This window comes from Pogona vitticeps, chromosome 3 (genome assembly GCF_051106095.1).
Source record: "Pogona vitticeps strain Pit_001003342236 chromosome 3, PviZW2.1, whole genome shotgun sequence".
Lineage (NCBI taxonomy): Eukaryota > Metazoa > Chordata > Lepidosauria > Squamata > Agamidae > Pogona > Pogona vitticeps.
In genome coordinates, this window is record NC_135785.1 from 45,298,871 (window position 1) to 45,320,004 (window position 21,134).

General features: G+C 40.4%; 1 protein-coding gene across 8 annotated transcripts in view; it reads left to right on the top strand.

Annotated features, from left to right (window-relative positions):
* The window catches only part of EPHB1 (EPH receptor B1), a 436,605-nt gene that overhangs the window by 333,794 nt on the left and 81,677 nt on the right, over positions 1 to 21,134 (top strand). For 5 of the 8 annotated variants that reach the window (XM_078389291.1, XM_020786358.3, XM_078389288.1 and 2 more), the window contains exon 6: positions 19,252 to 19,433. In XM_078389291.1, the coding sequence (XP_078245417.1) occupies positions 19,252 to 19,433 (182 nt within the window). The remainder of the gene's footprint in view (positions 1 to 19,251; positions 19,434 to 21,134) is intronic. The other 3 variants (XM_020786362.3, XM_078389289.1, XM_020786364.3) reach the window with 1 other exon arrangement.

Genomic DNA, 21,134 nt, shown 5'->3' on the forward strand with positions numbered 1-21,134 from the left:
TCATTAGAAGCAGTACTACTTTAAGGGAAGCCATCAGGACCCCACACTGCAACTGAGTAACAACTGTGCAGTTAATGTCCTGAAAAACAGACAGACACATCCATCATTTTCTTCAGAGTTGATCCTTTTTACTTCTCTTTTACTTATGCACAGATTCATTTTTAATAGCCATGGCTCTATTACAGATTGATACCAGCACAACTCCAGAGCAGTGATATTCAGCAGCAAATCAATGAAAGTTAAGAAGTCAGTGTAGGTATTTCCTATTACACTGTTGTGTGATAGGAAATGTCTGTGCCAGTTTCTTAACTGCTGCCAATTCACTGCTGAAAGTTACACTAGTAGAACTACTCAGGTGAGTTACCAGCTGGATTCTGGCAAATAGTGAGGAATAATCCTGGAGAAATATTTTGCAGAATGTGACCAGCCTCACAAAGAAGTGAAGGAGTAATGCAGGGGATATGGGATGGATAAGCAGAGGGAAGTGGGTTTGTGAGAAATTTACTGTATGTGCATTCAGCATGTGAAATTAAGGAGATGATGAAGAAGGAACAGCTAGCAGTAGGAGACTTTTGTGAGAATCGTAAAGGCCAGGAGGATTGGCAGTACAAAGCAACAATGGATGAAATCTTTGATTTGGTTACGAAAAGGAGATGGTAATTTCTCCTTTGTAAATACATGTAAAATGGAATGTCTTTGTTAATTTTGTTCCCATGTGAGAGTTTGCAACAAAAACCTGATGAAAATATTGTTGCATCCTATTTCCTGGGAAGACCTGCTGTCAGTTGTCATGTTAAGTTTGTGCCTCCAGAATGTCATTTCTGTCTACAACCAAGTACATTCCTACCCACCAGTTGTATGTATCTGTGCTCATATGCCTATTCTGCCTGCTTGGTGCTTTCTTCCTCCATTTTGATGCGTACCCACCTGCACATCTGCTCCACTATTCTTGTGAAGTGATTTCCCTTCAGAAGGCAAGAGAAGGCAAAATGACCTCTACACGAACAGGTCAAGCACCCCTTTGGTCCATTGTCAAAGCGTGTATTCTCCAGAGTGATCTGTAACCCTCCTCTGTCCACATACTGTACCTCCTCCTCCTGCATAAATCCATTGCTTTGTTATCCCTTTAGGTGTTGTTTCCTATGCTCCCTTTTGTGCCAGCCTGTCAGCTACTGTGTTCCCCATCTGTTCATCCACTCTCTTCTTCTTCCCCATTTCTACGAACAAAGCTATGATTATTAAAAGGTGGTGTTCAAAATATATTCAGACATCCCCTGTAATAATTATCCAGCTGAAGCATGTTTGGTTTTGGCGCATTTAAGGAGGCAAACAGTGTTTGAAAGACCACAATGATAAAAATACATATTTGATAGTTAGATACAAGATATTAGCTTTCAGCACTTGTTTAAGCAGGTTGAAATGGGGTACCAATTACTACATGTGTTTAAAGGGAAGTCAATGGAAGCACACAGGAATGTGCAGATTTGGCATTTACTCAGACACTGATGATTAGCAATTTGGGCTTTTGGCTCTTCTTTTTTTCTTTTTTGTTTTGCTGCTGACCTAAAAATGCAATATATTTCCAACTGCAAGAGTGGCTGCCTAAGCAGAAAACCCCCCCCGGAAAAGCTTGTTGTTATAGGCAGGATTATCTTCATACACTGGCTTTCAATGGGAATGTCCATTCAGAATCTGCATGGGGCTTTATTAAAATCATGCCTGGAAAAAGCAAACTCTAAATAATGACAAATCATGTAGAAAATTGCACGCTCCAAGTTTATAAAAATGTATTTATGTCAATTCTTTTCACTTTAATTAGTCTAATTAAGCATTTTTAACAGAAACAAACTTGGATGCCTTTCTCAGGTTCATAAGAACTGCTCAGCACCGTTATCTTAGCCATCTGTCAGCCCATTCACCCATACTTCCATCTCCACACTACTTTTCTTTTCATCCCCCTGTAACAGCTATCTCCCCATCTGTCCATCTTGCCATCCAAATAACCCCCCACCCAATGAGCTTCTATCTAATTGCTTTTGTCTTCAGGGCACTCTTGCATTTCTCCTCTCAGTGTTTGTTGATGTGCAGGGCTTGAGTGCCTCTTTAAACAATCTTGAGGATTTCTGCCTTGCTCACAGTTTTGACCACTTTCCTGAAAGGTTATTGCTGTGTGAAATGTTGCTAACTGGGCTTATTCCCAGAGGTAGAGGGCTGTAAAAACCAGGAATCACACCTTGAATTTCCTGTGTGAATAAGAAGGCATACAATCATTATTATTAAGCTGAAGTCATAGGTATATATGAACACAAGGTGGCCCTGTTTGGCTCTCTCTCTCTCTCTCTCTCTCTCTCTCAGGCTGGCTGATTAGTGGGCTACTCACTGCATAGGCTGCTCTCTCTCTCTCTCTCTCTCTCTCTCTCTCATGCCTTCTGCTTTAGACATTCAAGCTAAAAGAAAAAAGTAATTTTTAACTTGCTCTAAATTGATGTACTGGATACCTGAGCCAGTGGCTATACTTCCTGTTCTACCATTTCAGACAAGTGGGATGAGGAAAAAATTAGTCTCATTTGCAGTTTAATATGATTTGACCTAAATTGCTTCTCCTTAAACTGATATACAAAATGGGACATGAACCCTTCAGTTTTCACACTTCTCAGAATGTTGCAGCCTGTGCAGTTCTTTGATCACAAACTGCAATTAAAAAAGCACACAACAGCATGCAGAGAAGCCTGTGAGCGAACACTTGTAAATTATAAAAAAAATCCAACCTGCATAGAAAGTGTATGTGTGTGGTTTGTGTGCGCGCGCACACGCACACGCACACGCACGCACACACACACACACACACACACACACACACACACACACACACACACACACACACACAAAGCTATGCACATTTCATAGGATGGTACTTCCCAAATTTCCGTGTAACAATTACAGCGATATTTCTTATAGAGCCTGAAAACTCAAGCCATTTTTAAGAACAATAATAATTAGTCCAAAATCAGATCCTTTATTTTGGAAAGAGAATAGTAGGACTTTTTGCTACTTTGATAGCACATCTGCTAGCAAAGAGGGAACCTTGCAAGCCACTGCTAGAGATCCTGAACCTACTGTGCTTACCAGTTTAATCTTCTTTTCATAAACATTGGTTTTGCCTACTTAACATTCACCCACAGAACCCATCCCCCAACAAAATTATGTCTAACAAGCATGCATAGATGGAAAATTAAATAATATTGCTCATTCTAAAATAACCAGTGCTACACTACACAATGTGATTGAAATGTTTTCTGATGCCTCTGCTTTTGGTAATGCATTATACAAGGACTATTACAAAGCTGGTTAGTGTAATCTAGTTTCATGGAAAAAGTTGTGCATAAAGTGAAAGTTACATTAACAGCACTTGCCTGTTTCTAGGGCTTTAAAACATAAGGCTAAATCCCATTGCTAGTTACAGTATATAGGTCCTGCTTGCTCCAAGTGATATCTCTATCTGGTACTTGTAACCGGGTTTACCTTTTGCTGGGAGTTCAATTTCTCATTGTGCTTTCCAGGAGAAGAGCCAGCCTGTATAGCCTTTGGAAAGCTATAAGGTCCAGAACACTCCCTAAAGAAGGGGACTAGCAAACTACTTCAATTATGCCCAGAAAACCCTGAGAAATTTTGCCTGAAGTCAGAAGCAGCTTATTGCCAATGCAGAATCAAATAGGAAATAAAGCTTCTGATACTCCAATTGTTTACCACCATCAATTGCAGCTGGAAATGTGCCTTTTGGAATAGCTCTGTTTAAGGGCTAATGTAATCTTTAATGCTCAGATTTCTTGTATCTCTGATGAGGTCACTAATGGAAAACAGAATCAAGACTTTTCAAAATATACACCATACTTTGCCTTGCCTTGCTAAAACAGTATCTGTCTTCATACCTTGGTCATTTTAATTTATAGTCCTCTTTAAATGTTACCATAAGTTGCTATTGTAAATAGCAAAACATAGAAATGAGATAATTTAAGAGTCATATTTTACCAGTGGCTAGGCATGCGTGTTATTTTCCCTAGAAGACCACTCAGCCAAAAATTTATCGTTGAATCAGAGCCTGGACCTGTTGCTTTCAGGAACAACGAATTCCAGAATCCCCCAGCCAGCATGGCCTGACTCTGGAAGCGGTGGTCCAAAGAAGTACCCTTTTCAAGCCATTGATTAAACCAGTGTTTCCCAACCTTGGGTAACCTAGGTGTTCTTGGACTGCAATTCCCAAACACCCCTGCAGCACAGCTGATGGTGAAGGCTTCTGGGAATTGCAATCCAAGAACACCTCGGTTATCTAAGATTGAGAACCACTGGATCAAACTATACTAAATATACATGATTTAAAGTTCCTGTAAAACAGGGGTGGGTGACTTGCCACCTTTCCATTGAACCACCACTCCTCTCATCTTCTACCATTAGTTATGCTGGCTGGATGTCATGGGAGCTGCAGGCCCAACACGATCCAGAGGGACAGAAGCTGACCAGTCTTGCACTAGATATTAGCCTTCCTGGAACATATTTAGTGAAGAACCTCTGACATAGTAATAATAATAACCATCAAGGATCCGAAATAATGTTGCAGAGAGGGAGAACCATGACATCTGAAGGCCTGGCACAGTGCCAGGTAACTGACTTGCTATGACAAGCTGTAACCTTCTCAGTATGACATTAGTGGACATCAAGTAGGGGAGAACAGGCATAGGAACTGGAATCTCAGCAGGAGATAAAGAAAGAGTGTGTAATTATTTCTTGTATTTAGGGTTGGGGCATATATCGGCTTACATCCATCCAATTATCTTGAGTAGCTGCCAGTATTAGAAGAAACAAAAGAAGTGATTTTGAGCCAGAAGATCTAGGTTACTTTTAACATTTCTTTCAGTGTTTTTTTTAAAAAGCATCTGACTGTAACAGATTATAATTGTGATAGCCTGTGGGGAGAAGTTCTCCAAGTTGTTTGTATGATTTAGAAGCTCAAAGAGTTCAGTCTTCAATGAAGTTAAACCATAGCACTTGGATTTAGGATGACATTGTCGGTTGGCTTTAGTTTGACTTCACTGAGATTAAATTGGCTGAAATCCAAAGACTCTTGATTTAATGGAATTTGTGCATAGGGCTGCACATCCCATTTTATCAAATGATGCAGACCTTTGGGCTGAATTCTTCTAAAGGCTCCTTTAGGAATTATAAGGGGAACATTTCAAAGTAGGTAAAGGAGCAGGTTGGTCAACCTGGCTAGGAATTTATAGCAAAGCTGTATTGTATGTAAGTGAAAGGCCAGGAGGGAGGGCTGTCCATGTACTTCAAGCTTTCCCTTTGAAACAGAAATTCCTACTTTCTTTTACTGTAGAGAAACTTTCAAAAGTGTCTTGTAATGTGTTGAACACAGCATTATGATTTTTAAAAAACTATAGTAAAAATGCCATGATGATCTGACTGATGTCAGAGATTACAAGGCATCTGCCATGATATATGTTCCAGTAGAGTGGTTTTGCCAGTCCCTGGAGCTCACGGATCCTGTTGCTCCATCTCCTTGCTTCCTTCTACCTATTCAACCATCCTTTCCTCCTGACCAAGTAATAACCAATAAACTCCACATTTATTCCCTCCCTTGGGAAGTTGATGCCGATTGAGTCCTACAGACAAGTGAAAAGATTGAGCAGAGACAGTAAAGAAGGAAGAGAAGGCATCCCATTGAGAACATTTCACCCACAGCCACTTTCCTAAACCATATGATCAAGGCTGTTTGTTGTTAAATGTTTATTTTTAAAAAAAATTAAAACTCAAGAAGAGCTATTATGTAACATATTTAGAAGTAAGATGGAATGGAAACAAGCAGCATTCCAAAATGTACACAAACTAATGGGATGGTTGGTATCACAATCCAATATGTACAGCTAAAGCTAAATGGGTTTTCTTCACCCACCCTCCGAAGGAAAGTACTGATCTACAAGGGCAATCTCGCCAAAGTAGCTTAACCTCTGTGACGCCTGCAAAAATATTTTTCTGAGACCGAAGAATGGCTAGAATTTGAGTTAATGTTTTGCTTGTGTTGGCATAAACTCTGTTAGTGTATTGGCAATGTTTACTTCACAGAGAGGTAAAGATTCCCCAGAACCTTTCCAAAAGACCAGTGCATACTTTCCTGTGATGCAAAGTGCAGAACCTGTAGATACCCACCATTTTGTTCCCTTCAATTTTAATGCGACTAGAAATTCAGTGTGGTTGGAGAATTGGAGTTCTAGGAAATGAATTTTCATACACAAACACCCATTAAGGAAATGGGCAGAGAAATCCTATTCTCACATTTCAATAGAACTGGAGATATGGCAGAGCATTGTAAGTGGAATGGCTGCTATCTATAATCTGGGCTCAACTTGGGATCTGAGTGGAAAAACACATGTCTGGAAAAAGTAAAAATGGGTTGGGATGAGGAAAAGGCAGACATCTGTTTATGCCTTGGGACTACTACCTGTGCTCGCTAATCAAGAACTCTGCCAGTGATGATGCCCAGAGGAAGCCAGTAATCTCATGATGATGTGGATGCTCCTCCCACACATATCCTTGCATCACAATGCAAACAGTCTGTACAACTTCAGTTCCACCAGTCCCTAGGCATCTATCCAGGTAGAGATTCAGTGTTCTTATGCTCCTCAGAGCCACTGATTTGTAAATATTTGAAAGGAAATGAAGGAAATATCTGGTGGGGTTAAGGACAGTTCACAGAAGTAACAAGAACCCTCTGTAAGGGAATGCACCAAGTTTTAGATGCAGGATCAGATTGGTTAGCTGGGAGAACACTAAACAAATTAATGTTATAAATCAAATAGGTAAAACCAGCCCAAATTTGACTAATTCTGCAAAACCCAAGATGGTCTTGTGTTTACATAAGCTTAGTGCTGTGGGGAATGACATAGGTAGAATGCAAGGTCAGATCTTTCTATTACTATTAGCAGCCTTGGCTTGCAAGATTCTCTCCACACCCACTTTTAGTAGCTGGGTTGGACATTTCTTCCTCCTGGTTCCTGTTTTGATCTTATACCTGTATGGCTTTAAGAAGAAATGTCCACTTCAGTTTAATTCTTTCCCAGTGTGCAAAAAAGCTGGCCCATCCATCTTAATGAGCAACAATGAGGAAGACTCAGTACTATTGCCTGTCCACCTGCACACCACTTTGTCGCTGATTATCTTTGCAGCATTATCCATGCTAAACAGGCAGAAGTACTGGGGGGGTTGTGAATGTGGCAATTAACAAAACAGCAATCAAGCTAAGTGTTTAATTTTGGGAAATTATCATCTCTGGGCGGATGTGGAAAGAATTAAAAAAAAATTAAAACTCAGGATTAAATGTCCTGTATAAACAAAGACAATGCTGGACTGTCAACATCACCCATCGGAAAGAACGCGCAGTGGTTGTGCTAAGCAAATTCCTGAACACTCTGGGCTGCGTGACCTGAAGCAAAAAGAGCAGCATTAAAAATAAGATTCAAAGCCTAGACATCCAATTGGAGAATTTCCCCCAGCGGCATAGTTACTTTGTGTTGCAAAGTGTCAGGGCCAACATTCTATAAGGTAGAATGGGGATGTAAATCCACACTTGTCTCGTTCTGGAACTGCAAAATTATTCTCTTTGTTTTGCAAGCAACAAGATATTTTGTGGTGCTGTGAAAAAGAGACTGGTTTTTTTTAAAAAAAACCAACCCACAAAATCACACAAATAATTCAATATTTATAAAATGACAATGATCATTGCTTTGTTGGGTGAATTTTTATATGGATAAGAAGCACTGGTGGGCTTGTTGGCAGCTTTATTAAGAGTTAGTCAATTTGTGCTTGCTGCAAACATGCGCTTTGTGTCTCAAACAAAAAGGACACTAGTTTTGCACTGAGATGATTTGTGCTAATCGCTGAGCTAGTATTCTTTGTATCCTTGGTGTGTAGAGCAAAAGAATTATGGTGCCCCTTGATGTTATGTGATAGATTTGTGATTAGGCTGTCCGGTGTAAAAGGATACGATCAGTCAATCTTTATTTTACAGTCACAGACCCAGCGAGTTAAATGATACCAATCTGAATTGATACAGGACTTCATTGTTGTCATTGCACTTATGCACTGCATTTCAGAATAAAATATATATAGATATAGATATATAGATATAGATATATATAGAGATATAGATATATAGACACACACACACACACACACACACACACACACACACACACACACACACATGCTCCTGTCTGTTCAATGCTGCAGAGATGTTTAATGATAGACAGATAGGTGGGCAATAGTACTGAGGGTGCCTCTACTTTGCATCTTAAGATGCACTGTTCAGCACCATTCTCATCCGTGACCCCTAATAAGAGTGCTGGTAAACATGCAAACCTTCTCTCTCATGAGAACAAACAAACAAACAAATTCCCAGGTGAGTGAAATCATGAGAGTTTTAGTGCATTTTTGCATTTCAGCACTTTTTAATGATACGTTTTTGTTTTTCTTTTGCAGACGATGATTTAAAAATATGCTGGTCTTTTCATTTTCATGCAAGAATGTAAAGGTCTTGCAGTGACTGACCACTTTTTCAAGTAACTTGATACATCAAAATACACTTAAAAAAATTAAGTAGAGAATATATGTAAGCATTTGTTCATCTTACATACAGTGCTGAGGGAGCCATAACTTTACTCTTTTCACCATACCCACACCTTGCCAATGTATCTGACCCCATGAAGAAAATTCCCTTTGCAAGGGAGGGGAAAGGTATAAATATCATCAGATGTGTATCCATAAATTTTCCATCCTGGGGCAGATAATAGTTTTTGAGGGGTTTCAGTAGCAAAAAATGCAGTGGGGTGGGGGTATAAGCAATGACTTGCTTTGCCCTGGCAAATGACCACAGCGACAACAATTTGAATATGGCATTTTCCACAATGCTCTGTCCTCAAAGCAGTCTACAGAAACATAACACAATATAAATTTTGATATATCCCAATACCATTAGCCTAATACATCATAATACATACAGTATAATGCATCATGACATTACAATTCAGGTAAAACATTACAAAATGTTAAATAAATATAACATATATCAGTAGGTCATAACTAATATTATCAAAAGCATAGTGACATTATAAAATTCATTAGAGTTCATGTTAAGAGACCTGACAAAAAGAAAATGTGCTTGTGTCAAACTCAGAGCAGAAAAGGGATATATTAAAATAAATGGCTGGAAGGCACTCAGATAGTCCTCCCTGAAGCAATCGAAGACCCACTTCTTATTCAGATCTAATTTCCTGAAGACATACAAAACAAGAAAAAAGGATGCCTCCATGGGCACTCACCTCCTGCTATAAAAGAGACAGAAGGGTGAGGTGGAAAATCATCTCCCTGGGCACACTTCAATGCAGGGCATAATGGGCGGGAGGAGAGAGAAAATCCAGCACAAACATGTCCATGTACATCCAATATAGGAGTCAAGCCATGGTGATAGTGTCTAGGACTGAGGATGGGGGAGAGCAGGTGGAAAGAGGCAAATCCTAATGGTAACCACCCTTCCTTGCCTTGCTACCAAAAACAGGAAACCTTCAGAGATTTTCTAGAAGGAATGGCAGGGTTTTAGAAGAAATGCTGGTTGTAGAGAAAATGTGCATATTTTTACATCTTCTGCATGTGCATTCTGTGTGTATTTCCTACTTGTGTATGCTTAATTTCCTAAAAGAAAAAGCCACTAGATTTGCACAGAATGAAGAATTTTATGCAGATTGTATTGTCTGCAGATTGTAAAAACAAATGGTAGAAACCACCATCATCACCATAAAAACCCATTTGACAACACAGTCTCATGCCAGAACTGTCTTGCCATGCCAGGTCAGCCAGATCTCAACAAAAGTGATTTCTTCACATTCCTAATTCGAGGTGTGGGTGTTATACACACATCCAAAATGTCTTGATCTTAGTCTCATTTCTTCTCCTCACTCCTCATCTCACTCCAACCCATCTCACCCCATTAAGGGGTTTTTAATTGCTAGGGCTCATAATCTTGGTTTCCTGGTGCCACATCTCCTAAACCGGAGAGAACTCAGTTAAATCTTCACTCAGTCCTGAAATGCACTGAGTCTGGAGATAGATTCAGAAAAGTTGCTGATAGCTTAATAAAGCCAACATTGCCTGCGGTGAAAACACACCTCTTTTCCCCCACCATTGTCTATGATTAACCAAATTTTGCAAGTTCTTCCTAAAAGCTCTGAGCAGAGATGATAAATGGGATGAATAAATGGGATGTTGCCACAGGCAACAGTTTATACTGGTGTGTTTTTTTAAAAATGGTCTACCTCTCCTCTCATGATAGCTTTCAAGCTTTCAGTAAAATAAGAAATAGATCGAAGAAACCTAATGTTAAAATGACACATAGTGGTAAAAAGAAAAAGTAGTAAGCAATGCAGGGCTGGCATTCCAGCAATTATTATGTCTTTTGTAATACTACCTTCAGCAATCTCAAAGATAAGGCAATGTCTGCTAGGAAATAAGTTTTCACGTTGGAAGAAAACAGAGAAACTGATCCTAAGAAAAGAACTCTGTTGCTGTCATTTTTTTCTCAGTTTCATGGAAGAGTGGAGGGAAAACAAAATTTTATCATGCCAATCTTAGAGTGGTAGTAGTAGTTGGATCAGAATTTGGGCTGAAGGACAAATCTCTAAATCAGTTCATAACATTGGTTGCTGCTCAGCTCATCCCTTTAACCTTTTAACTAATATTTTGCCCCAAGTTCTGGATATGATGGTTCAGGGCAAGCTAGGCCCATATGTTTTATCTAGGCAGATATGGGAAAACTCGAAAGCAGGTGTTACCAGGCTCCCATGAGTGGAGAGCAATGCAGTGGTGCCTCGCTTAACGGGCGCTCCGTTTAATGACAAAATCGCTTAGCGATGACTTTTCAGACCATTTTTGCGCTTCGTTTAGCGATGGTCCCTATGGGCGATTTTCGCTTAGCGATGGTTGGGACTATGCTTCGCATAGCGATTGAATTTTGGGGTCCCTGTTTCGCTTAACGATGGTTTAAACAGCCTTATGTTTGCTGTTTTTTAAATGTTTTTCTGTTATTTATAAAGTTAACGTTTACTGTTTAAAATGTTTGAAATCGTAAAGTTCACTTAATAAACCCTTTGTTAACCAAATTTGACTTTGTTCCGACTCTTTTTAAATTTGTTGTTGTATTTTTCCCCCATTGAGATGCATTGAATAGGTTTCAATGCATTTCAATTGGGAAACCGTGTTTCGCTTAGCGGTGTTTCCTATGGCGATTTTCGCTTAAGGACGGCAATTCATTCCTATTGGAACAGATTATCCGGTTTTCAATGCATTTCATTGGGAAACCGTGTTTCGCTTAACGCTGAAATCGCTTAGCAGCGATTTTTTCGGAACGAATTAACAGCGCTAAGCGAGGCACGACTGTACCAGACTCTCCTCTTCAGCGGCTGTACAATGTCTGAGCTGCAGAATTGACCACCATACTTCAATCATGTGGCAATACTTGTAAGTGTGTAAGAAGAGTGCAAAATCCAACAAATTCCAATCAAAACAAAGGTGTGAGGCAGCACACATATCTTGTTTTATAATCCTGAATCCCAGGAATCTGAACATCACATGAAGAAAGTTTTGAGAAGAAAGTTGTAAAACATATGGAAAGATGTGGAAGATTCCAGATTCAGACCTCATCATCCTCAAGGATGAAGAAGCATTCTGTCTGAAACCTTGGAGAGCAACTGTGAGTCAAAATTCATGGGTTCATCTATCTTTGTACTGTCCACTTTGAACTCACAGTCACTCTCCAAGGTTTCAGATAGGATTTTTTTTTCATTCTTGAGGATGATGAAGGTTGAATCTGAAATCTTTCACATCTTTCTATATATTTTACTACTCTGCTACACTCCCTCCCTGAACACTTGCTTCACATGATGTTTAAACTCCAGGATTCAGCATTACAGTCTCCAGAACTGCTCTGTTAAGTACTACGTGCTAACTAATGTAGGTGATGTGAAAATGCACCTTCTATATCCTGTGTGCTCTTTCCCTTTCAATTTTTGGAAGAAAAATTAAGCTTTCCTTTCAGAAGCCTGAGTGTGAAATGTAAATTAAATAATTGGCATAATCAATCGTATTTATTTACTTTTTGCCTTTTAATGCTGCCTTTTCTCCAGGGTGGCTCCAATATTGTTAAAACAATCAGGAATTAAAATAAAAGACATGAATGACTGAAAAGTTTATTAAACATGCCAAAATTAAAAACAATTTTTAAAACATAAAACATTTAAAATATCTTTTAAATGATATAAAAGCAGCAGTTGTAAGGCATCTAAGAGCAGGGCTTTTTCGAAAGTGCTTCCTTTAAACATGTCAACAGCCTATCTTGCTGCAAGGTTGCACTCCTCTTACACACTTGGCCCGTCAGCACCTTCTGGGTGTGTGTTTGTTTGTTTTTTAAATAGGCCAGGAAGGGCAAGGATCCAACATACATATGGTGGCTTTCATCTCTCCAAGGATCCTGTCCACATCCTTAAGCGATACAGATTGAAACCTACCTATTATAAAGAGCAGGAGCCAAATCCAAGCAAATTTGTCTGCAAAATCCCATGTGAATTCTTCACAGTGGGCTCTTGTCAAGCCACATAATTTCAAGTTAAGGAAAGTCACCAATTTGAAACCGAAACCTCTCTGTGTGTGTGCACGTGTGCATGCACAACAACAGCAAACATACGTTTAAAATGGGGAGAAAGGAGCATCCCTCTTTTAGACAAGAGATGTTCAAACTGGATAATATTTATCATCTATTTCAGGACATTAGGATTACCTAATACCGTATTTCATTGTCATGGGGGCTGATAATCAATTTAACAGGTGTATTTAGATTAGTGATTTAGGTTATAAAGGTAATCAACATATTTCTCCTATATAAAATATTGCTTTGGTAAGGAGCATTGCTCCGTGTGTCATTCAGTTAAGAGTCTGGCACCATTGCTCACCACGGATCTAAGGGACGGAGAGCTCCAAAGACTGCATGGAGGAAAGCATTTAGATGACTCTGAGGATGTGTCTCTGCAGAGCCCTTGGTGCATGCTTCAGTGGGCTTCAAAATGAGGCACTTTGATGTCCCAGGAGGACCGGACAGGAAATTAACTTGTTTAATGAAGCGCAAGTTATATTGCCTCCATTCTGTGTACACTCCCATCACCAGCAGGGATTAAAAAATAAATTTAGGAGGCAAATTCAGCTATGGTGACAATGCTTCTCCAGGTGCCTGGCTGAAAGCATCACACAATCTTTTGATGGACTATACAGGGCAACTAAAATTCTGTCTTCACTGCTGCCAAACTGATTGGATTTCACAGGCTTTGGCAATTCCTTGTTGAGTGTCTTGTCCTGTCAAAACATCCTACACCAGTGGTCAGGGAACAGGGGTAAATTACCCCAAATGGGATAAAAATGAAAATCCTGGGGGTAATGAGGACGTGACCCTAATCCCCTTCCCTCCTCCTCCTCTTCCTCTTTTTCCTCCTCTTCTGCCTGAAGGGAGGATCCCCAGCTGCCTAATCGCCCCCTTCCCACCCCCTTCTCTGGCCTGGCTGCAACCGAGCCACAGCAGATGGCGGTCAGCGACGGGCCCCAGCTGGTGGCATAGGACAATCGAAGCAGTGGTAGCGGGGCCGTCCATGGTGGAGGGCAAGGTTAAGGTGAGCGGCTGGAGTGCCCCGGCCAGGAGGAGCCCCTCCTTCCACTGCCCAGAGAGATGGATCGTGGCGGAGGGGGGACAGGGGCTGCCACAATAGTGGCCTGGGCCAGGCTCAGCCTCCCAGTGCTGGGACGCTGCTGTCCCATGCCCCATCCCCATTCCCAGAGGAGCCTGTCAGGCAGTGGTGCTCACCCAGCCATGCGGCTTCCTTTGGTGCAGGGCGGCCGGGCCTGGGGAGCCTCTCACCCTCCGTGCAGCACCTGTCGTGGTGAGGCCTGTGGGAGCCCTGATGCCGAGGCCCAACGTGGCCGCCGGTGCTGGAGCAGGAGGCAGCATCGGGCATCCCCAGTGGGTGAGCCACCTGCTGCTCTTTGACGGCCACCCGGGAGCCCAGGCGTGGGTGGTGAGGCTTCAGCGGTGGCACTCGACCGGCCGCATGTGACGGAGATCCTTCCTTTCAAATCAAGGGGGCAATGTCGGTGTATATAAATGTTTTTTTTTGGGGGGGGGGGTAAAAGGTAAAAAAAGTTCCCTGGACCCTGTCCTACACTGATGAAAATGAGGGCATTACCTAGCATTTTTAATACCTCTACTTCCAAGCGATTCAGGGATATGATGTCTGTAGGAAAACCCATTGTCTAGGTACATGTCACCATATGAAACAGGCCCTGTGCAGGACTGAGGGATTCTTTGCTCAGTTTAAAAACACATTTTCTTGCTTCCTCAGAAATGGTGTCACTACTCACATTATTCATAAACCCTTATATTTTATATATCCAGGGAACCATGCTTGCATACTTGTACAAGTGTTACTTGCTCAGAGCCGTTGCTTGACTCTTTAGCCAGAACAATGTCTTTCTGCTGAACGATCTGAAGACAAAACATGGAACTAGATATGGGCAAGCAAATCAACTCCAATTGCCAATTTAGTATATTTAATCAAGACCTGAGCAAAGTGAAGTCCAGAAATAGACAGCTGCTGTTAAATTAAAATGAAGATATCATTATCTAATGAAATCCATCAGAATAACTTAGCAAAGCAGCTTTGAGTAGAAGGATAGCCCTGAACTTCACTGCATAATTTCTTGGCTGATACTCCTTGTCTTTGCTATCTAAGTGAAAACAACACTGATTTTTGAAAACAGCACAAGCCATATCTATGGCTTCCTGAGAAATTATCAAAGAAGAAAATTCAGACTGATTGATCAATTTCCTTGAGCTGGTGCATAGCAATGAACAGCAGCACTTAGAGTTGGTTATCTATTGATATATATTTCTAGAAGTGAGGAAGGGGAAAATTAGGATCCTTCTCAGTCCCAGAAATCTATAAAAGACCATGGGCAGGAGAGAGGAAAATATATTTTATTACTACCATGACCCTTCTTATTCCAAATGAACGATATTGGAAATTGTTATCTGTGGTCACTAAAGATAGTGAGAACTGGAGGCGAGTGTTGCAGGTGGAAGATGGTAGATGAGTGGGGAAAGGTTAAACACATGGGCCAAAACCCTGTTGAGCAGTTATGCAAAATGCCTAACTTTTTAGCTTCAAATTGCTGTCAGCTAACAAATTTCTTTAAGCATAATCTACTGCACACAAAGTAGTGCAACTTGATGCAAAACAGATAATGGCTAGAAAGATTTATTAATCTACACCAGTTTGCTGCTAGGAGTTACACTTTTTACATAACTGTACAACAGGATTTTAGCTGTGTTGTTTACCACTTATTTATTTATTTATTTATTTATTTATTTATTTATTTATTTATTTATTTATACATACATACATACATACATACATACATACATACATACATACATACATACATACATACATACATACATACATACATACCCCACCCATCTGGCCTATAAAATGACCCTTGGCATTGTATGGATGTTTCCCCATCTCTCCTCTTTGCAGCAAAGAAGTGGTGACTCATAATCCCAGGCTAAAAAAAAATTACATTTCTGACTACAGTTTACAGAATTTCAATGTTATGTTTCAAATCCATCAGCTAGTATTTCCTCATGGAGAACACATTCCTCTAGACTGGGGCACACTGTTTTCAGCAAGCTGTTAGGAATGCGAAGAGAGCAGGCTGTTTCAAAGTTCAATTGACCCATATTCTATACAGTATTGCTGATTTCAATGTCCATGCTCATTCAGATTCCAGCAAATTGCATATAATCCCTTCCATTAAAGTCTTGTAAAGTGGCCCTCTACAAATTAATGTGTGATCTATGAAAATTTTCTATGTAGTGTAGAGTCCATAGAATGCTTCATTGGCTAAAATTCCATTGTTTAGTGTGTTGTAAATCACAACTAGTGTTGGCCAATTTGAATCAATGGAGACGTTGACTCACCAAATCCCCACTGATTCAATACGTAGTCCTACTCTAGTGCTACTTACTATACCAAGTCACAGGATTTCAGTCACTATGTTCATTTTTATGTCCATTTTCTTCCAATATACATGTTCTGGTACATGCTTTCCCCCTAATACACACATTTCTGTATATATTTTTAACTGCTCTGCACAATTCTAAGATATCAATGTGACAAACCCAGACCTACTGGGATATGCCACAGTTTCACTAAGCTGCCACCAACCATTCCCTATAAGAAGTCACACAGACCAGGGATGGATTTTTAACAAATAAAGGAATAAGGTTTATTTAAACAACACACAGGGAAAATAAAATGATCAGGTGAATAAGATACAGTAACGTGGCTTAGTCTCAATCATACATACACACAGTTTGGTTCACACAGAACACTTAACTTGAAGCACAGACCCTGAACCTATCAGTTCTGGCTAACCATACAGACACCTGAACCTATCAGGTTGGTACTGACTGACACACAGTAGTACCCTGTCTGACACACAGACTCCCACTCAAGCTTCTTCTTCCCAGCTTCTCCTCCAGCTTCTAAACTTCTCCACACACGCTCCACATATATATACAGTACAGCCCCTCCTCCTGATGTCCCGCCTTCCACTCCCCATAGGATGGAACTTTCCCTCCAAACCCATGACAGACAGGTAACATCAGTGCTGTATGTAACAGTCATACCCTGCAGGAGTACTGTATTCTGTTTCATATATTGATTTGTGATGTGTAGACTTGATATGTTCTTCTCAAAAAGAAAACAGAACAAAATTCTTCACCATCTTGACTTTAAAGAGGCAAATTGCAAGGTTATGCTCAGTTCAAATATTCTTCTTTTTTTAGTATGTCTTTCTAGGGCAGCACAGTTTTTTCAGATAAAACTTTGACTCCAGTTTTGTGAAAAATGAACCCCAAGAAATATTTAGTGCAGGAGGATGCATTGGGCTGGATCCATAAAGAGTGGAAAGCATTCCCTGGATTTTCTTATTTGTTTGCAGACAGGCTTTTAGAGCTCCTCTTTGATAATGTCCCTAGGAATTTTAAATTCTAATTAAAAATAACTAGCCTTTTTAAATATTAAAGCTTTATTATTTACAGAGTGTTCCCATTCTATTCCTCTTGCTTGCAATAATGTTCTTCAAACAGCAATTAAATTTGAGGAAACTTTAGCACCATGGCAAAGCAGGGGGTGCCTTTACTGTAAAAACTATTTCTATTGCAGGCAGCTTTGCTAAATGGAGATGGTACAGAGGCTCTAGATACTCTGGATGTCCAAGATATGCTGATGTTTCAACAGGAAAAATGTGTAAAAGTCAGCTGTTTCTAAAGAATTACTTGAAAAGCAGAGAAAGTTCAGCCAGTCTCTGTTTGCAATTTTTTTTAAAAAAAATCACAATTTATGGTATGATTGAGAAACTTGTGATGCTAGATGGCCAATTTTATCACCCCTTATGGTCATGCTGGTTGGGGATAATGGGAGTTGAAGTCCAACAACATCTGAAAGGCCAGAGGTTTACTCACTCCTGGCTTTACAGCTGCTTTTCTGTACTCTCTCTCTCTCAAGGGAGCTTGCAACATAATAAATCAGTTTATAACACATGGGTTAGCATAAAAGCTAAAGCTAAAGCACAATAATGTGCCTACAAGGAACAACATTAGCAGGGTAAAACAATATAAAACATTGTTGCTCTGCTCCATTTGGAAAAAGCTGTGTTCCTCTCAGGTTCTCTGACCACAAGTGGAATGAAGACTTTTGAAGGTTTGTTTGCACCTAAAGCTGCCGGCTGAATGGTAGACAGATTACTCTCTACCGGCATGAGGAAAAGAAATAGTCATGGCCGAAAAAAGCAGAGGGGAGGAGGTCAATTCTGTGAAGCACGAAGGGAAGTAGCACAAACAAAATGAAATAACACAGGGGTAGTCAATGCATGGATTCACCCATTTTGGAGGCAGTAAAAAGCTCCAGATTGTTGCATTAGAGGGGATACACTCTTCTCACATGAGCAAGCACTTCTTCAGAAATTAAAAATGAGGGGTTTCTGCATCAGATTGCCATTGCACTGCTGGTTGTGGATAAAGTGCAAGAGACATAAATCGTGTGAGCAGAAGTGAAGGTTGAAAGAAGGGTGATGAGAAAGTGGCCAACAGGGGAGCAAAGAAAGGGGGTGGGGGCAACCGCCACCACTGGCACCATATGACCTATAAGGCATAGGCAAGGACAATTCATGTCAGCAGAGGTGTAAAGTGATGGGATCAGGATAAAGGCGTTAAGAGGTACAAGGCAGCAATTATAAATGAGAGCGAAAGGTATTCCGTAAAACAGGAGAGCAGAAAACAGATTGTGGTGGAGATGGAGGATAGACAGACTGAGGAATTTAGAGGTTCAGAAGATATTACACCTAATGTGATAAAATAAAGCTGGGCCTTCTCTCTCTCCCTCTCTCTCACTATGCATATATAGAAGAATTGCACAGCAGATAAGGGCTAGGAAACAGGGGAAATGAAGGATAAAAAAGCAACGAGGTTTGCCCTGGCTGGAAAACTGAGACTATATTTACAATGTCATAGATACTATTGGACTGATTGAATTGTGTGTGGCTGTTGAGGATTTTACATATTGCCACAAAACTGCAAGCTATGAAAAAAAACACACATTCCAAAAGTGCAATCCATAGGAACCTTCCCAGCCATGCACCATTCAACTGAATGGGAATTTAATATCTCATTTTGTATTATTCCTATTTATCTCTGTGTGATTTGTCTAGAAGCCATTCTTGGCTCAAAGTATTTTGATGTGTTCAGTAATAATTATTTAATTGCTATTTTTCATGCGTGTGTTGGTTTATTTGAATATCATTTTATATCCAGAGTACTTTACAATGTATAAGGTGAATGGTTGCAACAAGAAATCCAACAGTCAACTGTACAGTTTCTGCCCATTGGTCTGTAACTGGTATTTTGATAATCACTTCTGTGGCACCTTCATCCTTGCTGCTCCCCCCTTAATATTTTCTTTCTTCAGAATGTTCATTTTCTCATTCCCCTAAGTTAATTTTCACTTTTCTTGCACTTCCTGTTCCCTCCTTTCTCCATAGCTCCCTCCACAGTTCCCATCATGCACCAGGTAAGTGCCACCATGAGGAGCATCACCTTGTCATGGCCTCAGCCAGAACAGCCCAACGGCATCATCCTGGATTATGAAATCCGTTATTATGAGAAGGTGAGCCGGATCTGCATCCCCGAGATTAGCAGCACTATGGGCTCAAGACCAGCCACCGTAAGCCTGAATGTATTTGAGGGAAGGGGCAGGGGCAGGGGTTGGGCCATTCATGGCAAGGGAGTGGGAGGGCTGAAAGTCACTGCTGTTTTCCCTATGTTGTGGAATGCTCAGTTTTGGTGTGATCCAACCCTAGTTGAAGTCAATGGGGAGATAACTACTGCATACCTTTCAGCCAACCCTAAATAAAATGTAATTGGCTATTTGTTCACAATTATAATTTCAGTGGTGTTCTGTACATTTTTGGCAGCAATTTACTCCCATATAGAACTATTCCTATATGAATGCATTTTTTTCCCATTGAGTATTCATCCTCTCAATGTGAGGGCCTATTTTTCTATATATTACATGCAGTCTTGTGGGATTTCTCCTTCAAGGCTTTGCAGTGTCTAGCCATAAGCAACGCAGTTCCCTGGGAACTTTTTCTCCCATAGATTGGTAAGGACTTTGCCTTGCCCAGTCTTGACATTCTATGATTCCAATCTTAATTACACCCCAACTTGTGTGCTTCCCTCCTTAGCTTTATATCCATTACCTGTTGTTTGTCTGAGTCATAGCAGCAGCAGTGCAGAATGTTTTGTCCCAAGTTTCAATAATTAACAAGGCTCGGGGTGGGTCAGTACTTTGAAACATACTCAACTGAAACCAGAGTCTCCCCATTGATTCCTGCTTGCTTGTAGTGTATAATTGTTCCATTTCCTCACATTTTTGAATGATGGCCCTTTCTGGTGGCTAATAACATAGTAGGAATGACAAGCTTCCATGATGTCTAGTAATTGCTTTGCCCACTGTGTGCCACTTCTCTATACCTGTCATATCTTCCTGCAACACTCTTATGCTTCTCCTATCCCAGAGATGACCTCTGTTTTATTACCTTGTAAGAGCTGGTTAGATGAAATCCAGCACAGATTGTCGTAAATTGGATAGTGAACTAGTTTGGCCCATGAGTCTCTGGGGTACAGTGAATGATATCAAATACCAGATTTTCAAGGAACAACTGTCAATGGCACGGCTACTAGACAGACCAGCCAAGCATGTGTGCTATTGTTTACGACTACAGGTCTACCTAAACAGAACTGGGAGGCAGATGAAGCAATATATCTATTTTGTATTATCACATTTACATCAGACCACCTCACCTCACTATCAAGGTACTCAGGGGGAACTTAACTAGCCAGGAGAAAAGAAACAAATGCTTGTGTTTGTGCATGGTAAAAGATGGCATAAATAACATTCAGCACAAGAAAATGTTTGGATTAGAACAACTCTTAAAGGGTATATATATATATGCTGTAACTACAGTACGTACGTTTTTGATAGCGTAGTTCAGCATTTAGCAGATAGGGACTGCAAATTCAAGAATTAGATACCATTGTAGCCTTCGGCAGCTCACTGCTTTCCACCTTCCATTTTCTCCTTGTCAAATGAATGTCTAGGACCTGAAGCATAGGAAATAGTATTTGACAATCTCTGGCCAAAAAAAAGAGAGGATGGAATTGCATTGTTTCTTCAGGCCTCATTGTCGGAGGGAAAATGGGTGGTGATGGCTTCTTTGTCAAATGTACACTTCACACACCAGTTGTGAACCTCATTGTGTGAGTGTACTGGAGTGAGCCATGTAACAGGAATTTTACTGAGGCCACACTGTTTATACTCCAGCACAGCTGGGTCAAAGAGTACATACTCAAGGAAGAGTAAGAT